Source organism: Anopheles bellator, chromosome 2 (assembly GCF_943735745.2).
Source record: "Anopheles bellator chromosome 2, idAnoBellAS_SP24_06.2, whole genome shotgun sequence".
NCBI classification, from domain to species: Eukaryota; Metazoa; Arthropoda; class Insecta; order Diptera; family Culicidae; genus Anopheles; species Anopheles bellator.
The window spans coordinates 15082574-15102692 of record NC_071286.1 but is presented as its reverse complement, the minus strand read 5'-3'; the positions used below and the strand labels follow the sequence as shown (position 1 = coordinate 15102692).

Below are 20119 nucleotides of genomic sequence, written 5' to 3'. Positions count from 1 at the left end.
GCGCTAGCTTTCTAGGACGGACGGCCGCGTTCGGCTTCGTGCCTCAGCATCGTTACACGGGGACACGTTCGGTGATGCTCCTTCTCCGCTCTGCATATCCATACTTAAATGGTTCTTTTCGTGGTGAAAAAGAACAGCAAAGTAATGTGGGATTGTGTTCCTGGTCACGTTTGGGTTTTTCTCTCTCTCTTGGGTACGTCTCCAGTGGGGCTTCTGATTTCATCTTTTCGCACGATCGCAAAAAGATGTTCAGCGGTCGTTTTCGGGACGGGTTTACTGCACGCACAGCGCCCCGGCGGATGTCACGTGGCCTTCGGGTCGGTGTGTGCGAATCACTTGCTCTCCTGCTTAGTTCATATTTAAGCCGAACTTTCTCATCAAACTTAGAGTACAATCATTATCAGTAAAAGAAATAATAATTTCACATTTAAATCTTATCCTCAAAGAGTGTTTTCCAGCAAACGTTTGTGGAATGTCGTGACCGTAGTGGATCGATGCGAGGGAATGTCCTTAAAACAATGTTGATTATGCTATGTGTGTCATGTAACGGTTCCATTGGGTGCATGGCGGCTGATCTCGCGATCGTATTTTGAACCTGTCCAATCTGAACCGATTGAGCTGGATGCTGGACGTCGTTTCGTCGTCGTTTACCTTTTAGTACGTACGGAACGGTTTGGGATGAATAGCGCGGCCATCTCTGCGGATGTAGCACGGTGCCGACTCGAGCTTCTGCACCTTCCGCTCCGGGCTCGGGGCGTCCGGTTGCGCAACGGACAGCACAATGCACTCGGTCGGCAGGATCAGTGAAGTGGTCAGCGATGCCGTCATCAGTGGTGGCGCTCGGACGGGCTCGTAGTCGATACTGCGCGACAGATCGACTCCGGAAACGCTGGCCGTCATGCGACGCATCGAAGTGGAACGCTTCGGGTGCAGAGACCATGCGGACGGTGCAGGAAATGAGAAAGTGTCATTAGTTACGTGTGGTCCGCCCAACGCAAGGACGGGCTTCCTGTGTCCCAAGTCACCAGCTTCCGATGAAGGTGATCCTCACAACATGAGACTGTGTCGACGGTGTGATCGTGCAATGTCTTTTAAAAGCGTGAATCGCCGTGAGCAATGGATGGACCTACTGGTGATGGCAAATGATTACAAAGTACAGCATGCACTTACGGGAGGAGCCAACTTAACAGGACGGAAGCCATTTCGAAGCTGAACCGGACCACTCGGCGACGGCACCGATGCGACATTCTTCCAAATGCGCGACACAAACGCGTGTGTCGGAGAGGATCGCCGATTGACTTCGAGGTAAGTACAAACTTTGTCCATCTACTACGCGAACCACGACTTCTCAGTGGTGTTGCAGCACTTACACGGTCTCCGTCCGTTTTCAGCCGATGGTCAACTTTACATTTTCTACTGGAACCGCATCTTTTGGCGTCCTTGCTGGTGCTGTTCTAAGTGCCGCCGTGCCATACATGGGAAAATGGGACCAGTGACGCGGAGGAACAACTAAGCGGTCAGGACGAAACCCCGAGGGGGCACTACTTTCGGCGCTAAGAAGAACACAACGGGGGAAGAACTCACGGAATGGTGCGAATTATTGTTTTTTTTTTACCGATCACGGATGTCCGATCCAGATTTATTCGTTTTTATTAGTCAATAGTAACGTATAGTTTGATTTCCGTTGTTTTTCTGTTTCGTTATCATGCATCAATTATTATGTTAATCATCATTATCATCATCATCATTATCATCATTATCATAGTCAATCAGGTAAACTTTCCTCTTCCTCTACAGACCACGCACGATCATTCCGCACACACACATCAAGTCAATCAATTTCATATCAATTTCGCGCTTTACAGCAGTGTGTCTGTCTGTCTGTCTCGGTGTGTGTCTGAAGGTGTGTAAAAAGAATGTTCCGATGAAGTTTCTTATGATGCCTATCTCGCCAATGCGCTCAATGCTCAATTTGTCGTGTCACGCCAATTTGCCTACGCAATCGGGTTGCGTGTTTCGTGGTTACGTGTGTTTGCACTGAAATTAACAACAACAACCGTTGGCTTTCGTTAATTGTTTGTATCTACTTAGTCCGGTGCCGAGCTGGCTAGGCTAGACGTTCGGGTGTCATCAGTTCCCGGGGCGAAAAAGCGAGGATAAGCGTGGCGAACTTTCCCACGGTCACGTGCACGGCCGCACAAAACTGTGTGTCGAAAAGTTCAGGGGCCATAAACGGTTTTGCAAAGGATTGTTACGATTTTATGGCGACCTCGAGTCTCGATTGGCTCAAACCCATTATTGGGTTAACACCGTTCGGGTGGGAAATCTTATTCGGAGCTCGAAACGCGGCCCGGAACACGGAGCGGAAAACCGAAGCGGGCTCGCCTTCTGAGGAGCTTAAAGCAAAGCCCGAAATTCGGAAGCAGATTTCACTCTAGTACTTTTGGTCCAAGTCACTTACTTTTTGGCTCTACAGTTTTGTGCGTGCGTGCGATCCCCGATGTGCTGTGTACTGTTTACTGTTTCTACTATCCGCAGAGTGTGCGAAAAAGAAAACCAATAATCGGTTGTTAGTGAGGTGAGCGTTAGTATATAGTTCCCACAATCTGTGCGTGCAAATGGGATACATTTTGGGATTGGTGTGACTAGTGTCTCCCCTTGCGAGGAGGTTTCGTGATTCCTTTTCAATACTATGGTTCTGTATACACTGTGTTTTACTGCGGTGCGATGCTTTATACCACTCTCGCGCTCTAATGGTTTTGTTTTTCGAATGTAGTAGTTGCTCTATGCTCTGTTATACTGTGGTGCTGCGTAGCAGTAGTAATGCGTGTATAGGCGCTACGAACTTGTTTGCGTCAGCTGCGTAAAGCCGCGTAACAAAAACATGTGTGACATGACTTAACTAACCACTTTTTATAATGACCCTTCTAATCACTCATAATTCAACAGATAACAACGAATCGGATATTATTTTTAATCAATTTTTCTTTGTTCCACTTCGTATAAAGTATCTAACTTATGTCAACAATCAATAATGTCAAAAAAGAACGTACAATAGTTATATTCTAACCGTATTAAACAAATAATAGTAGAAAACAAAACGATAGTCTATGGACGAAGGCGCTGAAATAGAAAAGAGAGAGAGAGAGAGAGAAAAAGAGAGAAATAAAACAAAACAAAATCATAAAACAATGGTTGCAAGTAACAAAAGAGCAAAACAGTAAGATAGTTAACGGAAAGAGTAAACAATTAGGATGAAAACATGGCCAATGAACACCTCAAAACACACATGATAAAGGGGGCGCCGAATAAAGAAACAAACAGGTGCATATTTTGTCGAGCGTTGTCGGCGATGGCGGAAGCTACGCGGCGTGCATGAACCCAAATGGCGTGCTCGATCGATCGATGGCCACGTGCAGCGTGGCCTACGACTACGGAGACAGGCGGCACGCACTCCGTGCGGCGCGGCATCTACGTGACGGCCATCGATCACCTACGGCGGCGGCGGCAGCGGGGCTACACTACACCTACACTACTGCAGCTCTGCCGGCTCAGCGCTGCTATCGTAGCTGCATTCATCCGTTCCGTCGGGCTGTGAAATTGGTCGTGAAACACATTCGTGATTGAGGTGAGTTAGTTAGACACCCTCCGGATGCGGTTCGGGCGCGGCAGAGCATTCAGGACGGGGCAGGGCAGGATAGAATGAGCAATAGAGGGGCGATCGAGCTACAGCGACGGGGGAACACACCAAACACACAACTCTAATCGTTGTCGATCAGTTCTTTTGTTTTGGTTGTTTCTTTTAGCTCTCGTGAGGCGATTAATCATCGATCACGCCGAGAAACACAACTGTAGCTTCTAAACTGTCAAACCACACACGCATTACAACACACGCAATCGAACCGGGTGAACCCGGCGGAAGGGTGCACATAACTTACAGACGGGCAGGGAACCGGAACCGGATCGTTTTGGGGGTGTTGAGCCTGGAGGGATTTGTTGTACGCAGAGGCCAATACTTTTCGATCTGGGGACCCCTAGGGCTTCCCGCTTCTTCTGGCTTCTGGACTATTGTGTGTGCCTGTCTCTCTCACTCTCTCTCTCTCTGTCTCTCTCGCTTCTAATACTCTAATAGAATTTGTACAGGTACTCCTGCGAAATGGCCGATCGTGAGGGAGGAGAAAAGAGGAAGATCATAGAATGATGAAATCTGGCTGACGGCAGTTCAACAGGTGACTCGATGGTGGATCGATCTTGCTTTACAGTCGCGGCCAATGGGGCCCTGCAACACGTGTGAGTTTGTGTGGGTGAGAGTGAACTTAATAGAGGCGAAGTACTAACGAAATAGCTGCCCAAAATCTACGCGATACGCGAAAAATAGGGAAGAGCCACAAGTTACGCAACAAGGTCAATAAATATATGTATATTTAATAGCAGTATCGAGTGGAGTGGAAGTGGAAGGAGCGAGTGAGCTACCGGCGGCTACGGAAGTACGGTCGTTACGGTTCGTTTGCCTCGCCCCGGGGCCGGCCGGCCCAGGACCGCACGGCCAATCCACGAACCCCTCGAGCCGAACGGAGCGGTCTGTCTCTCTCTCTCTCTTTCTGTATCTTTACTCTAGTAAATTTTCCGCCGACCCGGAACCCGATTTTACCTGCGTCGAAGGGCTCGGCGTGATGGGGTGTTCGATATTCTTCAGATACTCCTTGTCGTCGAAGATCTTCTTGTCGCCGCCACCCGGTTTGTGCTTCAGATTGTCGAGCGACCCGATCTTGCTCTCCGCCTTGATGTCCAGCTTCTGGTGCACGATCTGCATGGGGAAGTGAAATTAGAGGGCACACCCTGGAGACAAGGTTCGGGCTGCGTCGCCGGACCTACCTTAATGTCACCGCCGCCCGGCTTGTAGGTCATGTTGTCCTTGGAACCGATTTTGGGCTTCGCCCGCTCCTTGAAGTCGGTCTTGATCGATTCGATCTTCTTGTCGCCACCGCCCGGCTTGTGGGCCGCATTGTCGAGCGATCCGATCTTGGGCTTCGCGTTCCACTGCAGCTTGTTGTTGATGATCTGCGGACGAAGAAGATCACCACCACCAGTGATACTGCTACTACTACTACTACTACTAGGACCCGATGGGGCTACTCACCTTCTTGTCGCCTCCTTTGGGCATGTACGCGTCGTTCTTCGCCTCGATCCGTGCCGACGCCTTGATGTCGATCTTTTTCGTCTCGATCTTCACATTGCCGCCGCCCGGCTTGTGGCTAGTGTTTTCCAGCGAGCCAATCTTCGACTTCACTACCTTCAGGTTAGGTGACGGTGCCCCACCGACCTGTATTTTGTTCATTGGTACTTCTGGAAGTAGCAAGAACGCGAGAACGCCGGAAGTAGTGCCGGCGGAACCGAAGATGGTGGCGGTGACTGGAACTCACTTTTGATTAGCGGTTGCTCCGAGGGCGTTTCCGGTGTTTTCGCGTTGGCACGCTGCTTCGAGGTACTGCGCGATCGGCTCTCGGACCCAATGTTGTCTGGTCTCCTCGCTAGGGCCGGTATCTTGCTCGGCGACTTCAGTGGCGACGCGGGCGATGTTGGCGCATTGGAGCGATCCTGCCAAATGAAGCCGCGATCGTGAAGTGTTCGATCGTTCGTTCGTGTGCTAACCAGCATATTACCCCCCGTCCCCGACCCACGTTGCCCCACGAAGCGGTAGCATTTTTCGGCTTAAATTTCCACTGCCTTTTAAAGCGCTCGAGCGATCGAGCGATTCAATTTCGCGCGCCCGGCCAAGATGGCGCTGATGCGACAGAACATAAAACTCTGCCCACGGGCGGCCCCAACCGTGCGTGTCGGTCGAAGCTTCTGGAGTCTGGCGGTTCGATTCCGATCGATATCTGGGTAAGTGCGGGTTTGTCTTTTTTTTTTTTCGTTGGTCCCATAGGTCCCTCTGTGCGGTGCGCAGCTGACACGGGGCTCATAAATGGTTGGACAAACAGCAGCGTGGCTTCCGACGGTGCAAATGGTGCAAAACAAATGGCACTTCGCGTCGTCGTACTGTGCGGTAAGAAACAATAAGACCCATAAGGGGCACCGTGAGGCCCAGTGAAGCGCAACCGCGCACCCTCAGGAGCGCAGTTACATTGCCATCCCGAGGTAATGGTCTGCCCCAGGCAACGGCACCATACGGTAGATCGGTTGTCTCACTCCGTTCTACCGTTCCGACTGTTTTTCGGCCACGTTAACATCATCATCATCTGCGGCATCCCGGGGCCCGGGGCCCTGGATCACTTGTTCCCGTGCCCCCGTCGGTTTGGCATAGACCTCGAGGACCTCGGGATGGCCTTTAAGTAACCTAAAAATAGCGAAAGCGGGCAGCGGGAGATCGGATACGGCTATCTAGTTCAAGGCGAGGAATCCGACTGCCGGTTGGAAGTTATCCGGCATTACCCAATTGCTAATTGACTTGTGGAGCGGTTTGGTTTGTTTTTGGGCAAAATTGGAACTCCCGAAACGTCGCACATTAAGTCGGCGGCACTCGGAGTCTTCTCTAGGTCGCGCATTAACACAATTACCATAGGTAATGAGGGAAGATTAAAAAACTCCAAAAGAAGCAGATGAGCCCGCCGAATGGGATCGTAGGTGTTAAGTTGCCAACTCAGTTGAATTCAATGGTTTCGGGCTTTTCGAGCGACTTCTTCCCGAAAATGTGGATGGAGACGTCATTGGAAGGAACCGTTATTTGGGGAACCTCTCAGCTCTTCTCTAGTGCACAAGTGACTTAGCTTCTTTTATGAAGAACAAAGTACAACCACTGTTTCGTTGGCAAATAACAGTCACTGTTAGCCATACCACGTCGCCTTCGCGTTTTCGTATGGTTTACGAGCCGACTTGTCGTCCATCGTTCTTATGACATGACGAGCCCACCGGATTGTGGCGAGGCGTATACGCTACACGACAGCAATTTAGCCATGTAGTGTATTTTCGCCGCTTCAAAACAATGTTTCAACTGATATCAGTTGATTGAAGTCAATATTTGATGACAGTGAACTTATGAATTAACTTTGGTCCTTGTTTTGTCAAAAAGTAAACGAAAATTATTATTTCCATAAGATAGGCGAAAATTATCAACAAGATATTGCTGACAATTGATCCAAATTCGAATTCCAAAAGATTCGAGGAATGTAGTTTCTTCCGTCAAATTAAAATTACTGTCACACCATACCCTGACATCAGAATGGTATTGTGTCCTACAAAATTCCTTCCTTCCTAGTTTCAACTACGCCAGAGAGACAGAGTGCCAAATGCCGTTCGCGTGCCGCTGGTCGAGCCGCTTTGAGGAAACTTTCAACCCGCTACCCGCGTGTTGCGTGTCAGATCGGACCCATGCCTGGCCTACCTTTTCCTGAGTGTACTCGTCGACGCCACTGTCGTTGTCACCTTCTGCACGCACGGCATGGAAGAGAAGAATAGAAAAAAAACGGTCACCCGGTTAGTAGCAACTCGTGTCACGAACGTGGCCGGTTGGCGGTTGCCAAACCAAGACTTCGAAAGGATGTTCCAAACACACACGGACACGCAATCGAACTCGCTGTTAGTGTGCTGCTGTTTGGGATCGGAGGCTTACTGTGCTGATGCTGGTCCGCGGGCTTCATCGGGCCCATGCTTCTACCGACCGGCTGCTGCTGCTGCTGCTGAGGAGGTCTCGATCGACTGTTCCACTCCGTTGGTGGTGGTCCCTCCTTCCCGTTGGGCAGCTGGAACGTGACACCGTCTCGACCGGGCGTTGGGCCCACTTTGTACTGCTGCTGCTGCTGTGGCAGCTGACCCGGCTGGCCGGGCGGTTTGGGCCCCGGCCGGAAGCTAAAGTTTTCGTCCGTATTGGCCGGCGACAGTTGCTGGCTGCCGGGTGACGGCGATTGTCCGGGTGATTGTCCAGCTCGCTGCGGCGGCTCCTTGTGCAGGAAGTCCTTCAGGGCATGCAGTGGGGGCCTACCGGCGTTCTGCAGTCCGTCGGTCTGCTCCGAATCGTTCGCCGGTGGCTTGTAGTTTCCAGCGACGGACGGTGGCCGCGATGGGATGGACTTTTCCCGCTCACCCATCGGGCCGCCGGCATTGGGCATTGTGAAGTTCCGCAGCGGCCCACGATTGGCCGGATTCGGGCTTTCGGGGGTAATCTTCCCGATCACCACGTCGTCATCGTCGTCGTTGATCGAATGGGTGGCCGACGGAGGCAGACCACCGTCCATCGGGGTGCCGGAAGGTGGTCTGCTGGCTTGATCCGGCGGACGGTTGAAGAACGCCGGCCGTACGTTGGTCGTCGAAGGCGGTCTACTGTTGGCGGGCGGGGCCTGCATAAAGTCCGTGGGTCCGTAAGGACCTGACGGACGGGGCGCTCCCATCCCATGAAATGGTGGTCCGGCACCGCCGCCACCGCCAAGGTTCGAGTTTTGGGGTGAAATCGTTGGCCTCGGCCCACCGCCGGCCATCCCGGGTGGTGGAGGTCGCATGGGGGACGGTTGCCCCATCATCATCGGAGGTCGCTGCATACCGGGCGCCGACGGAGGGCGTTGTGGCTGCATCCCGGGTACTCCTGTCCCGGGTGGCATCGGTGGCCGCATGGGCATGGGGACGCCTGGTGGCTGCTGATGGGCGCCACCCATAAACACTGGCCGAGGACCCCCGGGTTGTAGCTGCGGTGGGGTCCCGGTACGTATCGGTGGGCCCATCGGGGGTCGCATCATCTGCGGGCCGCCAGGAGCCTGTGCCATCGGGTTCGGTGGTCTAGGGCCCTGATCCATCGGGAACGATACGTGCCGGCCTAGGTTAGTGGGCTGTAGGAATGGGACCGCAGGACCTCCTTCACGTGGAGCCGGGAGAAATGGCCGAACCAGTGGAACTTTCTGTGGAACCGGAGCAAACGGTAGCTCCGTGCGTTGCTCGGGCACAAAGCGAACCTGGTGCTGTTTCAGTTGAAGTTGCGGAGGTGTCACAGTGGACAGAGTGGGTGCTCCCGTCGGTGCTGCCGGTGGAGGTTTCTGCAGCGAGTGGACAGCGATCGGCGCTGGCGTCGGTGCTGCGGCGTGGTGCTGGTTGATGGCGGGTGCGAAAAAGTTCTGCGAACTCAGCCGAACCGCGGGCTTTGCTTCGGGAGCAGTGAGTTTCTGTGTTTAACATATAGACATATTGACAAGAAGAAAGCATTTAATCCTAGCCCTCGAAGGCGTCCTACGACACTACCAAGGCGCACACTACAAGGCACACGCCAAATGCGGAAGCAACACGGTCCTCATCCGAATTGGAATTCTTCGCGGGAATCAAGGGAAGACCACACTCGGTGTTCAAACTAACCCAGTGTAGGCGACCCTCGTCGATAACGCTTACCGGTTGGAAATCCATATTTCAATTTACGATAAAGGGTTAAAGGTTAGCTTGCTAGTTAGTTCTGCCACTGAGTCACCCCGCGTCGTGTGTGCGCAAGCGGCTTCGAGACTGAAAGAAAAAATGGACGTCCACAGGAGGCGTCGATCGGTTTCAGTCGCTTCAATCGGAACACTCTCGACTCATCGTCCTCATCCTACGTTCTAGGGGTGTGTTCGGCCAGCAGCCTGGTCGGGCCAGCGTAGCCATTCGCAATGGCACGCTGGCAGCCTGGGGCGTCCACCGAAAGCCTTGTTCCATTTTGTAGGACAGGTTGGACACCTCGCAAGGGCTGCTGCTGCGGTCAGTTTTCTCTGACGATCGGAACACGTAGTTCGTGCGGTTCGTTCCGCTTCCGGAACACTCCGGACTCCTGCACTCCGGAGGCTACAGGTGGCAATGTACAAGCACGGCTGCTCCTACCCGGTCTGTACAACTGTACTATGTACACACACGGTTCGACCTTCGCGGTTCGGTAGCGGCGGGCTTGTTTCAGCAAAGGAACCGCTCGCTGGGTGTACTCTATTTACAAATCCAACTTGAGCTGGTTTCGCGCGCCAACTTGAGCTGTGTCCGCACATGGTAACGCTCCGGTTGGGCTTGTAACTACTGGTACGAGGAAAGAGAGATCAGGCTCAGGTACTACATCTCTGACTAGGTGCAAAAGGTGACTTAATGTACATAGGTCCTCCCCAGATCCAGATCCAGTGCCTCGAGGCATGTGTGTCGTTCAAACAACTAAGCCGTTCCATAAATCCATTTCCCTGTTCCCGAAACGGCCAACTGTCGTAGGTATCGGATAGTCGATCGTATGAAATATTCATCGGCAGCAGTACGGACTACGGGTAGGCCCGAGGTCCAATAAATATTCCGCCATCCCACCAAGGCCATCAGTTCGCTGTGTGTGAATACCTCGCCGGGGCCACCGAATGGCGTGAAGTAGGTTGGAATTGAGCCGGGATTGACTATATCGGTTGACATAACGTTACTGTGGCGTCCGCCGGATTGGAACCTTGCAATAAATTTACCCTAGCCCCCTCCAGGAGGGACAAACCGCCAACCGGCGACCGTTGGCGTGTTGCAATCGAATCCACTGACGAGCGAGCCACCCGAGACCAAGACCAAGACGAGCGTGCACAAGGCGCAGTGTGCTGATCGGTGCTCATGTCAACCTCTTGGCCAAAAATTCCCCCCAAAAGACGCCACGCTCCCGGCGTTGACGTTCGTCCTAGTTTGCCCATCTCCAGGGGCGATGTTTGTCTCCAACCACCCACCCGCCCACAGCTTGCGGGTGGCACCCACGGCCCGGCGTATGTTTGATCAATTGAATACACATAAAATTTATGCAAAGTGGAAGCCATATTTTTATGCGAGATAATAAATGCTCACTGGGTTTCGATTTTTCACATTGGGCACGGCCCCGCAGTGCCACGCGTGTACGACGCGCTGGCCACGGTGTGCGGTTGTGCAAATACTGCACGGTGACACGCCATTCCGGGGGGGGATGGAGGATGGGGGCCCGGACCGTATTAACCTAGAAACAGCGAGGAGCGCGGGTTTTGATGGAGCACTCCGCGCTTCCTAGCGGAACGGATCGGACCGAAATCGTAGCACCGCATCCCAAAACCAGCGAGCCAAAGGAGACCCAGCTACAAGACCCTGGCAGGCCCTGGAAGAATCCACGGTCGGTTGACTGGTTGAAGCGAAAGGATGTTTACAGCCATTACACCTACTTCGGACGTGTTTCGCTTTTTGTAGGTTATCTTCCCACGGCACTCGTCGATTTGCTAATGTCCTCAGCATGCGGAACCGACATTAGTTTGTTTTTGGGGCGAAAATGGACCGCCACACAGTAGCATTGCAACACCTGGCGCTGGCTCCTGGCACCTACGAGCGCGCGTTCAAGGTACCCTGGAGCGGCACCAAATGTGAGAAGTTTTGCATTTTTCACAGCTCGTAATTAGCTTCTGCCTTCGGTTGGCGTGACGAGCGTTAGTGTACGGCGAGGTCTCGCGCCCTCGGATAGCACCGGCACCGTGGTATCTACTTTGGCCGCGGTAACACTAAGAACGGGAAATTAAAACTTCACAACACGTGCCGATGCTACGGCGCCGCATACGTCCCACTCGAGGGCTCTCCGGAAGGCTCTGGCCAAGGAAGTTGTCACGCTACTCCGTCAGGGAAGGAGCGACCTTTACCGGGTCGACACAAACACACAGCGGCCGGTACACCGACACACGCTCACTCCATGTGGACTTTCAACCCAAATCTTGCCGGACCTTTCGCGGCACTCACTACGATTATGTACAGCCTGCGATATTGCCGCCCTCGTCGCGGTACGTAAAGAAGGTCACTTTACCGCGGAAACGAGTCCACCAGCAGAGCACACTCACATTCATACGCACGCACACAGTGGTCGATCGCTATTTCCATCCGTTACTAGGATTTCTTGGAGCACAACTGTACAGACACACCCACGCTGGCTGGTTTTGTGGCAAATCCTTTTCTTCTTGTGGCACATATTCGAAAACCTCGCAGAAAGAAGGCATGACCGGCATCGCGCAGGGTGATGCAGTGGCTGCTGGTATCGCTTAATTAAATCGGCACCATTCCGATGGAGTTCGCGTTTCCATCGGGCGCCCGGTGCGAGAGGACTACTTGGATCCCTAGGTAACTACCTACTGCGTTTCGTTGCTACCAATACAAAAAAGTCGAGCTACTGGACCACAGCGGAGAGAAAAAAAAGGAATGGGACTACTGCTAGCTCCCTGTGGTGAGCGCGGTACACTACAAGCTGGAGCGGGCGGGTTTGTGGTCACGCAGATTGGTACACAAAATAGAGGAAAAAACTGAAGAACTGATCAAAAAGAGCTCCTGATTTACTTTTCAAAAAAACGCACGCCGACCCCACATAGAGAGCTACTTGAGAGCTACTACCACAAAAAAGAACTCAAACTAATTTCCTCGGCACACCTAGCAAGCCAGAAGCCTGGTTACCTGGTCGCCTGGAGCCTTTGGCGCCTACGCGAGCACGTCCACACGGTCTCGGTGTCCTCCCGGCGTCGCCTAGCTCCGAAGACTGAATGTCTTGTGGTGCCGCGCGCCAGCAAGGAACCTCCTGGCTGGCTGGCTGGCTGTGCCGCGATTTGGGAAAAATTGTTTTGTCAAAACGCTAAGGATACGCGGCCGCAAGGGGGCGCAACGGCGCAAACTCCCCGGTGGCCGTAACCGCCGAGGATTCGCCGGAGCCAGAGTTGGAGAAATCAAAACAAACTCTCTTCGCTTCGCCTTTCTGGGCCGTGGTTCGCGCGTACCCGCTCGGTGTCGGCACGCGAAGTCACCAAGAAAGTAGCGCTCGGAAAGCAAGAATGGGCTTCTTTCCTTACAGTGAGGGGCCGATGTTGAAGGGCACGCTACAGGGTGACCCTGGTTAGATTTGGGACTTTGAGATTTTTTTCAGTCTTTTGCGTGGTGACTTCAAAGGTAATCAAATAGTTGATTTTGAATGTGAGGTTCCTCCATCTGACAACTCCGAAAAATTCCCAAAAAGTTCACAACAGTAATTTTGAGTTAACTATTCTCCGGTTACTCCAAAGTGGCATGTTGTCTGAACTCCTTGCTTGAGCAACAATCGTTTCCTGTTTCCCACTATTACATAGTTTCAATGGCCCAACTGATTGCCGAGGGCTTCCGCTCGCTCGTCAGTCTCGTTTGTTGACATTGAAGGAAAGCCTAATAGCCTAATTGGCACATCGTAAATGTAGAAAGCGCTTATCTGGGCGACCCATACCGGAAACGGTGAACAGCGAGCTCCATATCGTTAAATCCATCAAAACGCCTATTAGCGGTTGACGTGCTTGAGCGTGGAAACTTTGTCCCAATTCTTCCCCAATTTAACAAAAAGAACTCGTGGGCTCCCGAATAACTCCCAAAATTATGCCAAAACCAAGGCGTAACGGAATCCATCATTCCGTTGTCTTTTTGTTTTCGCCTTCCCCGTTTGGGTGTGTCCTGGCGTGACTGGGGATTATGCTCACTCATCGATTAGTTTTCCCTCCACCGTAGCATAATCTAAAGGGCATGGGCATGGCCCTGCCTGCCGCCAGTAGTTAGCTTTCCCAGGTGTGGATCGGTCCTTCCGCACCCGAAACAGATATCCCCGTTCCGGTGCCGTCACGCAATGGAATGTGCTTTTATGGTGCTTGCTTTGTTTCACTTGGTAGTTGTCGGCAACCGTTTGTCGAAATGACTAAATCCTTGTTGCGAGGATGCTTCCCGCCTTCTAATTGTTCAGTTTCAGGCCAATCTGTAGTGCCAATGTTGTAGCGTAGGCGCACGTAGAACGCGCCGATCCAGGCTGCCTGAACTTGGCTGCAGCTGTGGGAACACTAACACGGGTGTGGAACATCCTTTTGGGCAATTATCGTTAAGTTATCGTTCGACAATGTTGTACCTGAAAGTGGAGAAAATAGGGAAGACTGTATTAGAACCCGGAGAAGCGAGTAAAAAATGGCGATTGGAAAACCAAACACCGCATGTAGGTTATTTGAATTAAAGGAACACCCGCCCGTGGGGTGGGCTCCGAACCGAAGAGCTAATGACCTGGGAGCGCCTGTGGGAAGCATCACCCACCGATCGGCTCGCTTTGGCCCACTTCCGCCTTCAGTGTAACATCTGTCAAAGCGTGCAATCGATTAAACTAATGAACGTGCTCTATCCTCCGCCTTATCGCCGCCTAACGATCACTGTTCCGCCTCCCTTATCTTCTTCGCAACGCCCCGGAACGTCGGAAATAAATCGATTACGAAGACTATTTCTATAATAAACTCTCACTCTCTCTCTCTCTCTCTCTTTCTCTCAGTGTTCCGCACGAACTCTAGTTCTAGTGGCGTGTGCCAGACCGACTCGCCATCGTCATAATCCCCGCCGATACACCGATTGCGCAGAGCATGGAAGCGTGGCTGGTAGTATCAGCGGTATCAGGCACACCAGTAGGCTCGAGATTCCTGTTGCACCACACATCCGCAAGGCCTACAGTAAGCCGATTTGAAAGCCGGTTGAAGCAGAATGTCAACTGACGGCTGACAGGTGGTAGGTTCCGAAGCAACGACCTCTCTGGAGGCTAATTAGATTAGCCCCTCAGATGCAACTAACCTACAGCGCTGGTCCCTAGTCTCTGGTCGCAGAACGAGCGTTTGACCAACCCCACAAAAATGGCAAACAAAAGGGCTGGGCTCCTCACTACCTGGGTGTCAGGGTCCGGCCTTCCGGTTCCGGTTGCTCGCTGCGCTGAAACCACACTGCAGCTGCGGTAACGCTACACGACGGTTACAAAATCGCGACCAAACTGAACCCGGATCATCGTTGAAACAAAGCCCGAATCCGGTCGAAATCCTCGTCGGGGCCTCGAGAGATAGCCATCAGAATAGGCACCCCGGCAGGGAATTCGATGCGCAGCGTCGTCCCCCGGCGGACACCGTCACGCACTTTCGCCGGCCCCCCAACCGGGTGAGCTGTTCTGAAACTCCCGGCCACAAGTTTGTGGCTGAAGAAGTCGCGCAAGAAATCCGCAGGCGTTTAGGGTAAATCAATACGTAGACAAGAGCGAGTAGTTTCGGGGCACACGTGGTGCGATTGCTCCTCGTGGCACGCGCGTTGTCGTCGGTCATTAGAACTTCATTTGCGACGGCATCGGGTGGGTAACGTAGCAACGCTGGCACGGTTGTTTTCGCCGATAAACTACCCCTTCGCGAAGGGGTCATTAACAAGGAGGTTCATTCACCAAAGTACCATCGGCGGCGAGTCGCGTGCCGCTTTCACCGACCTGCCGCTTCTTGGGACCAAACCCGTTACGGGGACGGGTTGGATGAAAAAGTTTTGGCCACGTCCACGACAAGCCGACGGTGGATGCTCCGGCGGACGCCAAAGGTTAAATCGTTTTAAAACCCATAAAAGCCGGCGGGGGACCAACCTCTCCCACTAGTCTCCACAGAGTGTAGAGGGGTGCGTCCAGCAGATAACGTCCACTAGTGGCGCGGACCTCAAGCCATAAGCCGGCCTAATCAGCACGTTTAATCAATTCCACCCCAAAACAAACGATGTGGTTAGGCGCGCTGTACGACAGAGAGCATCTAATGGACCGTAACCGGCACGCGAGTTGGCGAGTTTGGCCGTCCACAAAACAATCAATTCGGTGAGCTCCAACAATATCGGGGTTAGTACCTGTACTGTGGCGCTGCCTACTCGCAGCATCCGCTAGTGTCGCCTGCGCCGTCGCCATCTTGGTGTCCTGGATGAGTCTCGGCTACTAGGACGAAAATATGCTTGTCACTTGGAGATGCGTCTCTCTCTCTCTCTTTCTTTTTATCTAGCTCTCTCTCTTGGAACCTTCGATGGAACACTCTAGATTTGCACTCGTCGGCGTCGTCACTTTTTTCGCGTCACAGCCCCCCACCGCACACACTGGCTCTCTCTCACTCACTCTCTCTCTCTTTCTTTCGATTGGCACTGATGTTTGTTATTTGCACTTTACACGATTACCTTTCGGCAATATTTTTCTTTTTGAAATCCACCGACCTGTCCGATTGTCACCGAAAACTATTTTTAAAACCCGCGATCAACTCGTCTTGGCGCGGCTATACACACCTTGGCCGTGGCTGTGTGTCCACGCGAAGGATGGTCCTTTCCTTTGTGTTGTGACTGTGTGGGAGATGCGGGTGTTGGTGACTTGTTGTTTTTTTTTTCTGTTGCGATGATTGCCAGCGGATTTATCTGTGGCAACCGGGGCGTTGCGCCGAAAGAGCACTGGCGTTCACACTGGCGGCTCGGTACACTACTACTGCCCGTGGCCACTCGGGAGGGCACACACCGAACCCGTCGATGATCCTGACCGAAGCGACGACGCGATGGTTTTGCGACGGCAGCGAACGCATAAATTGCGACGACTGCGAACCACGACGCCACGACAAAACGCAGAGCACTCAATCACAGCATCCGCCACACAGGTCACTACGACGATGGGTTGGTTTCGGATGATGCGTTTGAATTTCGGAGTTGCCGTTCGCCTGAGCTGTGCTCCAGATTTGGGGGCCAGACAGACCACAGACCAGACACCAGACAGACAGGGGTTTGGTGCTGCTAGACTAGAGCCACCACCAGCACGCGAGGATAAGAGATAGGAGAGCGCGGATGCCTGTACGCGATAAGATGACCGAGCGAAGTGATAAAACAACGTTCGCGAATGCGATAGCCAAATTGGAAGGATGCCCGCGGAATGGAGCGCATGCGTGTGTTCTCGCCGACAGATGGCGCTCGTGTGTGAAAGTTCGCCCCGATTCGCGCCGAAATTGAGAGCTTTGACAGCTTTACTCGCGCGCGACTGAGTGTGGCTTGAAAAGTGTCTAGAACGACAGTTCAAAAACAAGTGCAAATTCACTAAGTAGAAAATAACCCGAACCGGGTATTCGATCCCCGTTTACTTGTCACAATCAATTAACGGTGATAACGGAAGGGGCGAAAAGAGGAATAATGTTGGAAAAAAAATGGACCCCACAGTACACCACAAATTGGTGTGGAGATAGCTTACAACGATTCCATTGCCCATTTCCATTATGTTTTAGCAATTTTACCAACACCCAAAGTGAATACTACAACACCAACACAATACCACAAGCACGGTTGACCTCTTTATGTAGAAATTTATTTAAATCTTAACAGAAAAATATTAATAACCGCTTCCGTTTTTTTTCTTTTACATTCCGATGTTCTTGAACGGTAATTCGTTTTGTTTCTTGTTCTTGATGTTCTTCTTCTTGTTGTTGTTGTTCTTGTTGTTGTTGTTGTTTGCTTTGTTGTCACTTGCTGTTGTGTTTCAACTGGAAATCTCATTCGTTGATGTTCTGATGCGCTGCTGTTCCTTGCTCGCCAGGTTTCGCCATCGGCGCTGTCTGTTGTGCTGTTGCTTCCGAAGGTGTTGTTCTCTTTGATATTTTTGTTGTATTATAAATAGCTCGATTACATAACAGCTCTTTCAATAAGCCGGTGGCGTGTAGTCACACAATCTCTGAAGATATGCTGAAAATAGAACGCAACCAAACCAGTGAGTGAGTGTTGGCGGGCCGAGAACGGTTCGATGCTGTGGTGCGTTCGCGTTGCGCATAAGCGGTGATTGCGTTAAAATTTTCCGAGTTTTCACCACCCCATTTTTGGCGCCCCCCCCTCGGTTGCGACCATGCGCGGGGGCGTGGAATGTGGGACAGTGCGCGTAGGAGGTGGATTACGAATCGCACGGATTTCTAACTTCGAACGATGCAATAGGTTAGGCTACGCGAGAATTATTTAAATTTTTTTAGATACGATAGAAGTTAAGTCGGAATGGCGGGTAGGGATGACAGGATAGCTGAGCACGCCAAGAAGCAGTCAAGAAGCAAAGCGAATATTATTTATCGAATACTTACGAATACTCTTTTTGTGTGTGCTTCTTGTTTTTTTTTCGTTTGATGACATTTAGTGGATGACTTGAAAAAGTACACAATTGAGCTGATGGTGAGTTTACTTAACGTGGTCAATTACGACCATGTTATCCATCATCTTCTTGAGGAACGCTGCATTCCGTGAACGATCATATACAGACACATACACACAGACAGACATGTGAGTACAGAGTGACACGTAGGTGGAGGATGGATACACGGACACGAAGATATGATATCCAGGTTAACGATTGGAGTGTTTCAGAAACACCACCACAGGAATATGTAAGAGAAGGATCATCCTGATTAGCACAGTTCCGGGTCTTCGACGACGCCGGCCAGACGCCGGCCTGGAAGGTGAAGGCGATACTTACGTCCGTATGGGATGTTACCGTCATCGTCCTCGGGGTCCATGCAGTCCTTGAAGACGGCTTCCAGTTCATCCTCATCGAGCTTCTCACCTGGAGGTGTGGTGGCAAACAGAGCACAGGGCGTTAGTGCCACGGAAACGGTCGGGTTCCGGAGCTACTCCACTTACCAAGAGCGGTTAAGCTGTGCTGCAGCTCAGCCAGCAGCATGGTGCCATTCTCTTCCTTGTCGTACAGCTTCAGACACTCGAGGAAGTCCTCGTAGCAGCCCTGGTCCTTCTCCTTCTTGACCTGCGAGTAGATCGGCAGGAATTCGTCGAACTTGATCTTCTTCTCGCCGCGCTTCTGAGTGCCACCCATCTTGTTGATGAGGTCCAGAGTTGGGTTCAGGTTCAGCGCACGGAGGGCATTGCCGAGGTCGATGGCGTCCATCGCACCAGAGCCTTCCCAATCGTAGACGGAGAAGACGAACTGCGCCTCTGCGGAAAGGGAGACATACCGGGGAGCACCGTGTAAGTGAACTTGCGACACGCTTAGTTTCCACTCCCTAACGCACTAATGGCCTGCCCTGCCTGGCTACTCACTTTCAATTTCAACATCCTTCAGATCGCTGGCCTACGGTCACCGGACGTCATTTGCCATTCGCGGATCGGGAAGAAAGGGCAGAAAGGAAGAAAGACATTAGGTTCTCCATTTTCGTGGGCGTTGCGCATGCTCTGGCGCAGGTAATGGTCAGGATCCAATCTTTTCTCCATATAAGTCCACGCAAGGTTCACGCTCGCACGTGTGCTCGTAACTTCGGTTCTATTTATGGCTTTCGCTCGTCGAACTTCACTTGCAAATCCCTCCGGAACTTGGCAGCTGGTGTGTGGCGCCACTGAACATTAAACTGTCCCGAATTCGCTCCCAACTTCTAGATCACTTCTGTCCTTCTCGGACGAATAAAATCCCCTTGGGCCTTGGGAGGGGCAACTCCAACTCCACCATCATCGCTGGCGGCCGTCCACCGGCCAGACTCACCATTGTGATGTTGTGTAGCTCGCGGACCGACTTGAACTCAACTGCGTACTATTCCGAACCACTGTTCACAGAGCACTGAAATATTCACATTCACGAATTATATTTAGCGTTCACAGGTTGGGTCGGACTTTACCGTCATCGGTCGCGCACTTGCCGACTTGCGGACAGATCGGACCATGCGCACTGCTGCGCCTCATCCTCAGCTCGACCGCGGGATCCGATCGGCCGTGTGGTGGTCGTCTCGGTTTGCGCAGGTGTTCGTGTGAGGGCCACTCACAGTGCGTGATGGCTTAGCGGACATAGCTCCCTCCTGGTAGCCGGTCTAAATTCTTGACCCCATCATCTTCGCTTCGTGCCGTTTTTTTTGCAATATGTTCATAGCGCAAGATTTGTGTGCTCCTATCGCCTATGCACTCTAGACTACGTGGGCGCCCGGGCCGACCATTGTAGGTTGCTCTCTTTCGTTTGCATGCCCACTGCTCCCAGAAGCCCACCGGTAAAAGCCGTGCATCTTGTGCTAGGAAAATTGGCCCCATGTGTGCGAAGCACTGTGTGCGCGCACGGCTGCGCTCGGGAGCTATTTTTAATCCCGAAGGCTAACCCGCCGCCCGATCGAGTCCTCTCAGGGCAATTCCGTTCGGCGCTGGTTCTGGATCTGGTCGGTCGGCTCTAGCGACTATTTTTACGAGAAAGAGCAAAAGAGATCTCAAACCGAAACCTAGCCGGACCAAGGACCGGGCCCTAGCTTTTGGAAATGGGGATTGGAATCGGTTTCTCGGACTGCCGACCATCTGCCAAACGGTGGCAGTCGAAATTTATTGCTCATCCTATGACGCGAAATCATGCTGCACGGGT

At 52.2% G+C, this 20119-nt stretch overlaps 2 protein-coding genes across 3 annotated transcripts; both read right to left on the bottom strand.

The window, feature by feature from the left end:
- Positions 1 to 654: 654 nt before the first annotated feature.
- Positions 655 to 9384, bottom strand: LOC131207061 (microtubule-associated protein tau). The gene is made up of 8 exons (XM_058199670.1): positions 9337 to 9384; positions 7613 to 9149; positions 7385 to 7428; positions 5424 to 5598; positions 5141 to 5346; positions 4876 to 5061; positions 4652 to 4807; positions 655 to 921 (listed from the first exon to the last, which is right to left on the bottom strand). The coding sequence occupies exons 1-8, from the start codon at positions 9382 to 9384 to the stop codon at positions 655 to 657; spliced, it is 2619 nt and encodes an 872-aa protein (XP_058055653.1).
- A 7698-nt stretch (positions 9385 to 17082) lies between these two features.
- Positions 17083 to 19391, bottom strand: LOC131212525 (myosin light chain alkali). 2 transcript variants are annotated; one of them, XR_009156927.1, is made up of 6 exons: positions 19265 to 19391; positions 18829 to 18859; positions 18415 to 18723; positions 18251 to 18337; positions 17862 to 18008; positions 17083 to 17478 (listed from the first exon to the last, which is right to left on the bottom strand). XR_009156927.1 is itself a non-coding variant. In XM_058206420.1 (5 exons), the coding sequence occupies exons 1-5, from the start codon at positions 19265 to 19267 to the stop codon at positions 17435 to 17437; spliced, it is 474 nt and encodes a 157-aa protein (XP_058062403.1). In that variant the 5' UTR covers positions 19268 to 19391; the 3' UTR covers positions 17083 to 17434. The 2 variants fall into 2 exon arrangements, 1 of the variants encoding a protein (XP_058062403.1); XM_058206420.1 differs by lacking the exon at positions 17862 to 18008.
- Between the last annotated feature and the right edge of the window lie 728 nt (positions 19392 to 20119).

Coding starts and splice junctions, on each gene's coding strand:
- LOC131207061 (XM_058199670.1), bottom strand. CDS start 9,384: ATGGATTTCCAACCGGTAAGCGTTATCGACGAGGGTCGCCTACACTGG. Junction 5,062..5,140: donor CCAAAGGAGGCGACAAGAAG/GTGAGTAGCCCC, acceptor CTTCGTCCGCAG/ATCATCAACAACAAGCTGCA. Junction 4,808..4,875: donor CGGGCGGCGGTGACATTAAG/GTAGGTCCGGCG, acceptor TTCCCCATGCAG/ATCGTGCACCAGAAGCTGGA.
- LOC131212525 (XM_058206420.1), bottom strand. Junction 18,724..18,828: donor GAAGGATGTTGAAATTGAAA/GTGAGTAGCCAG, acceptor CCCTTTCCGCAG/AGGCGCAGTTCGTCTTCTCC. Junction 17,479..18,250: donor CGGTAACATCCCATACGGAC/GTAAGTATCGCC, acceptor TTCTATTTTCAG/CATATCTTCAGAGATTGTGT.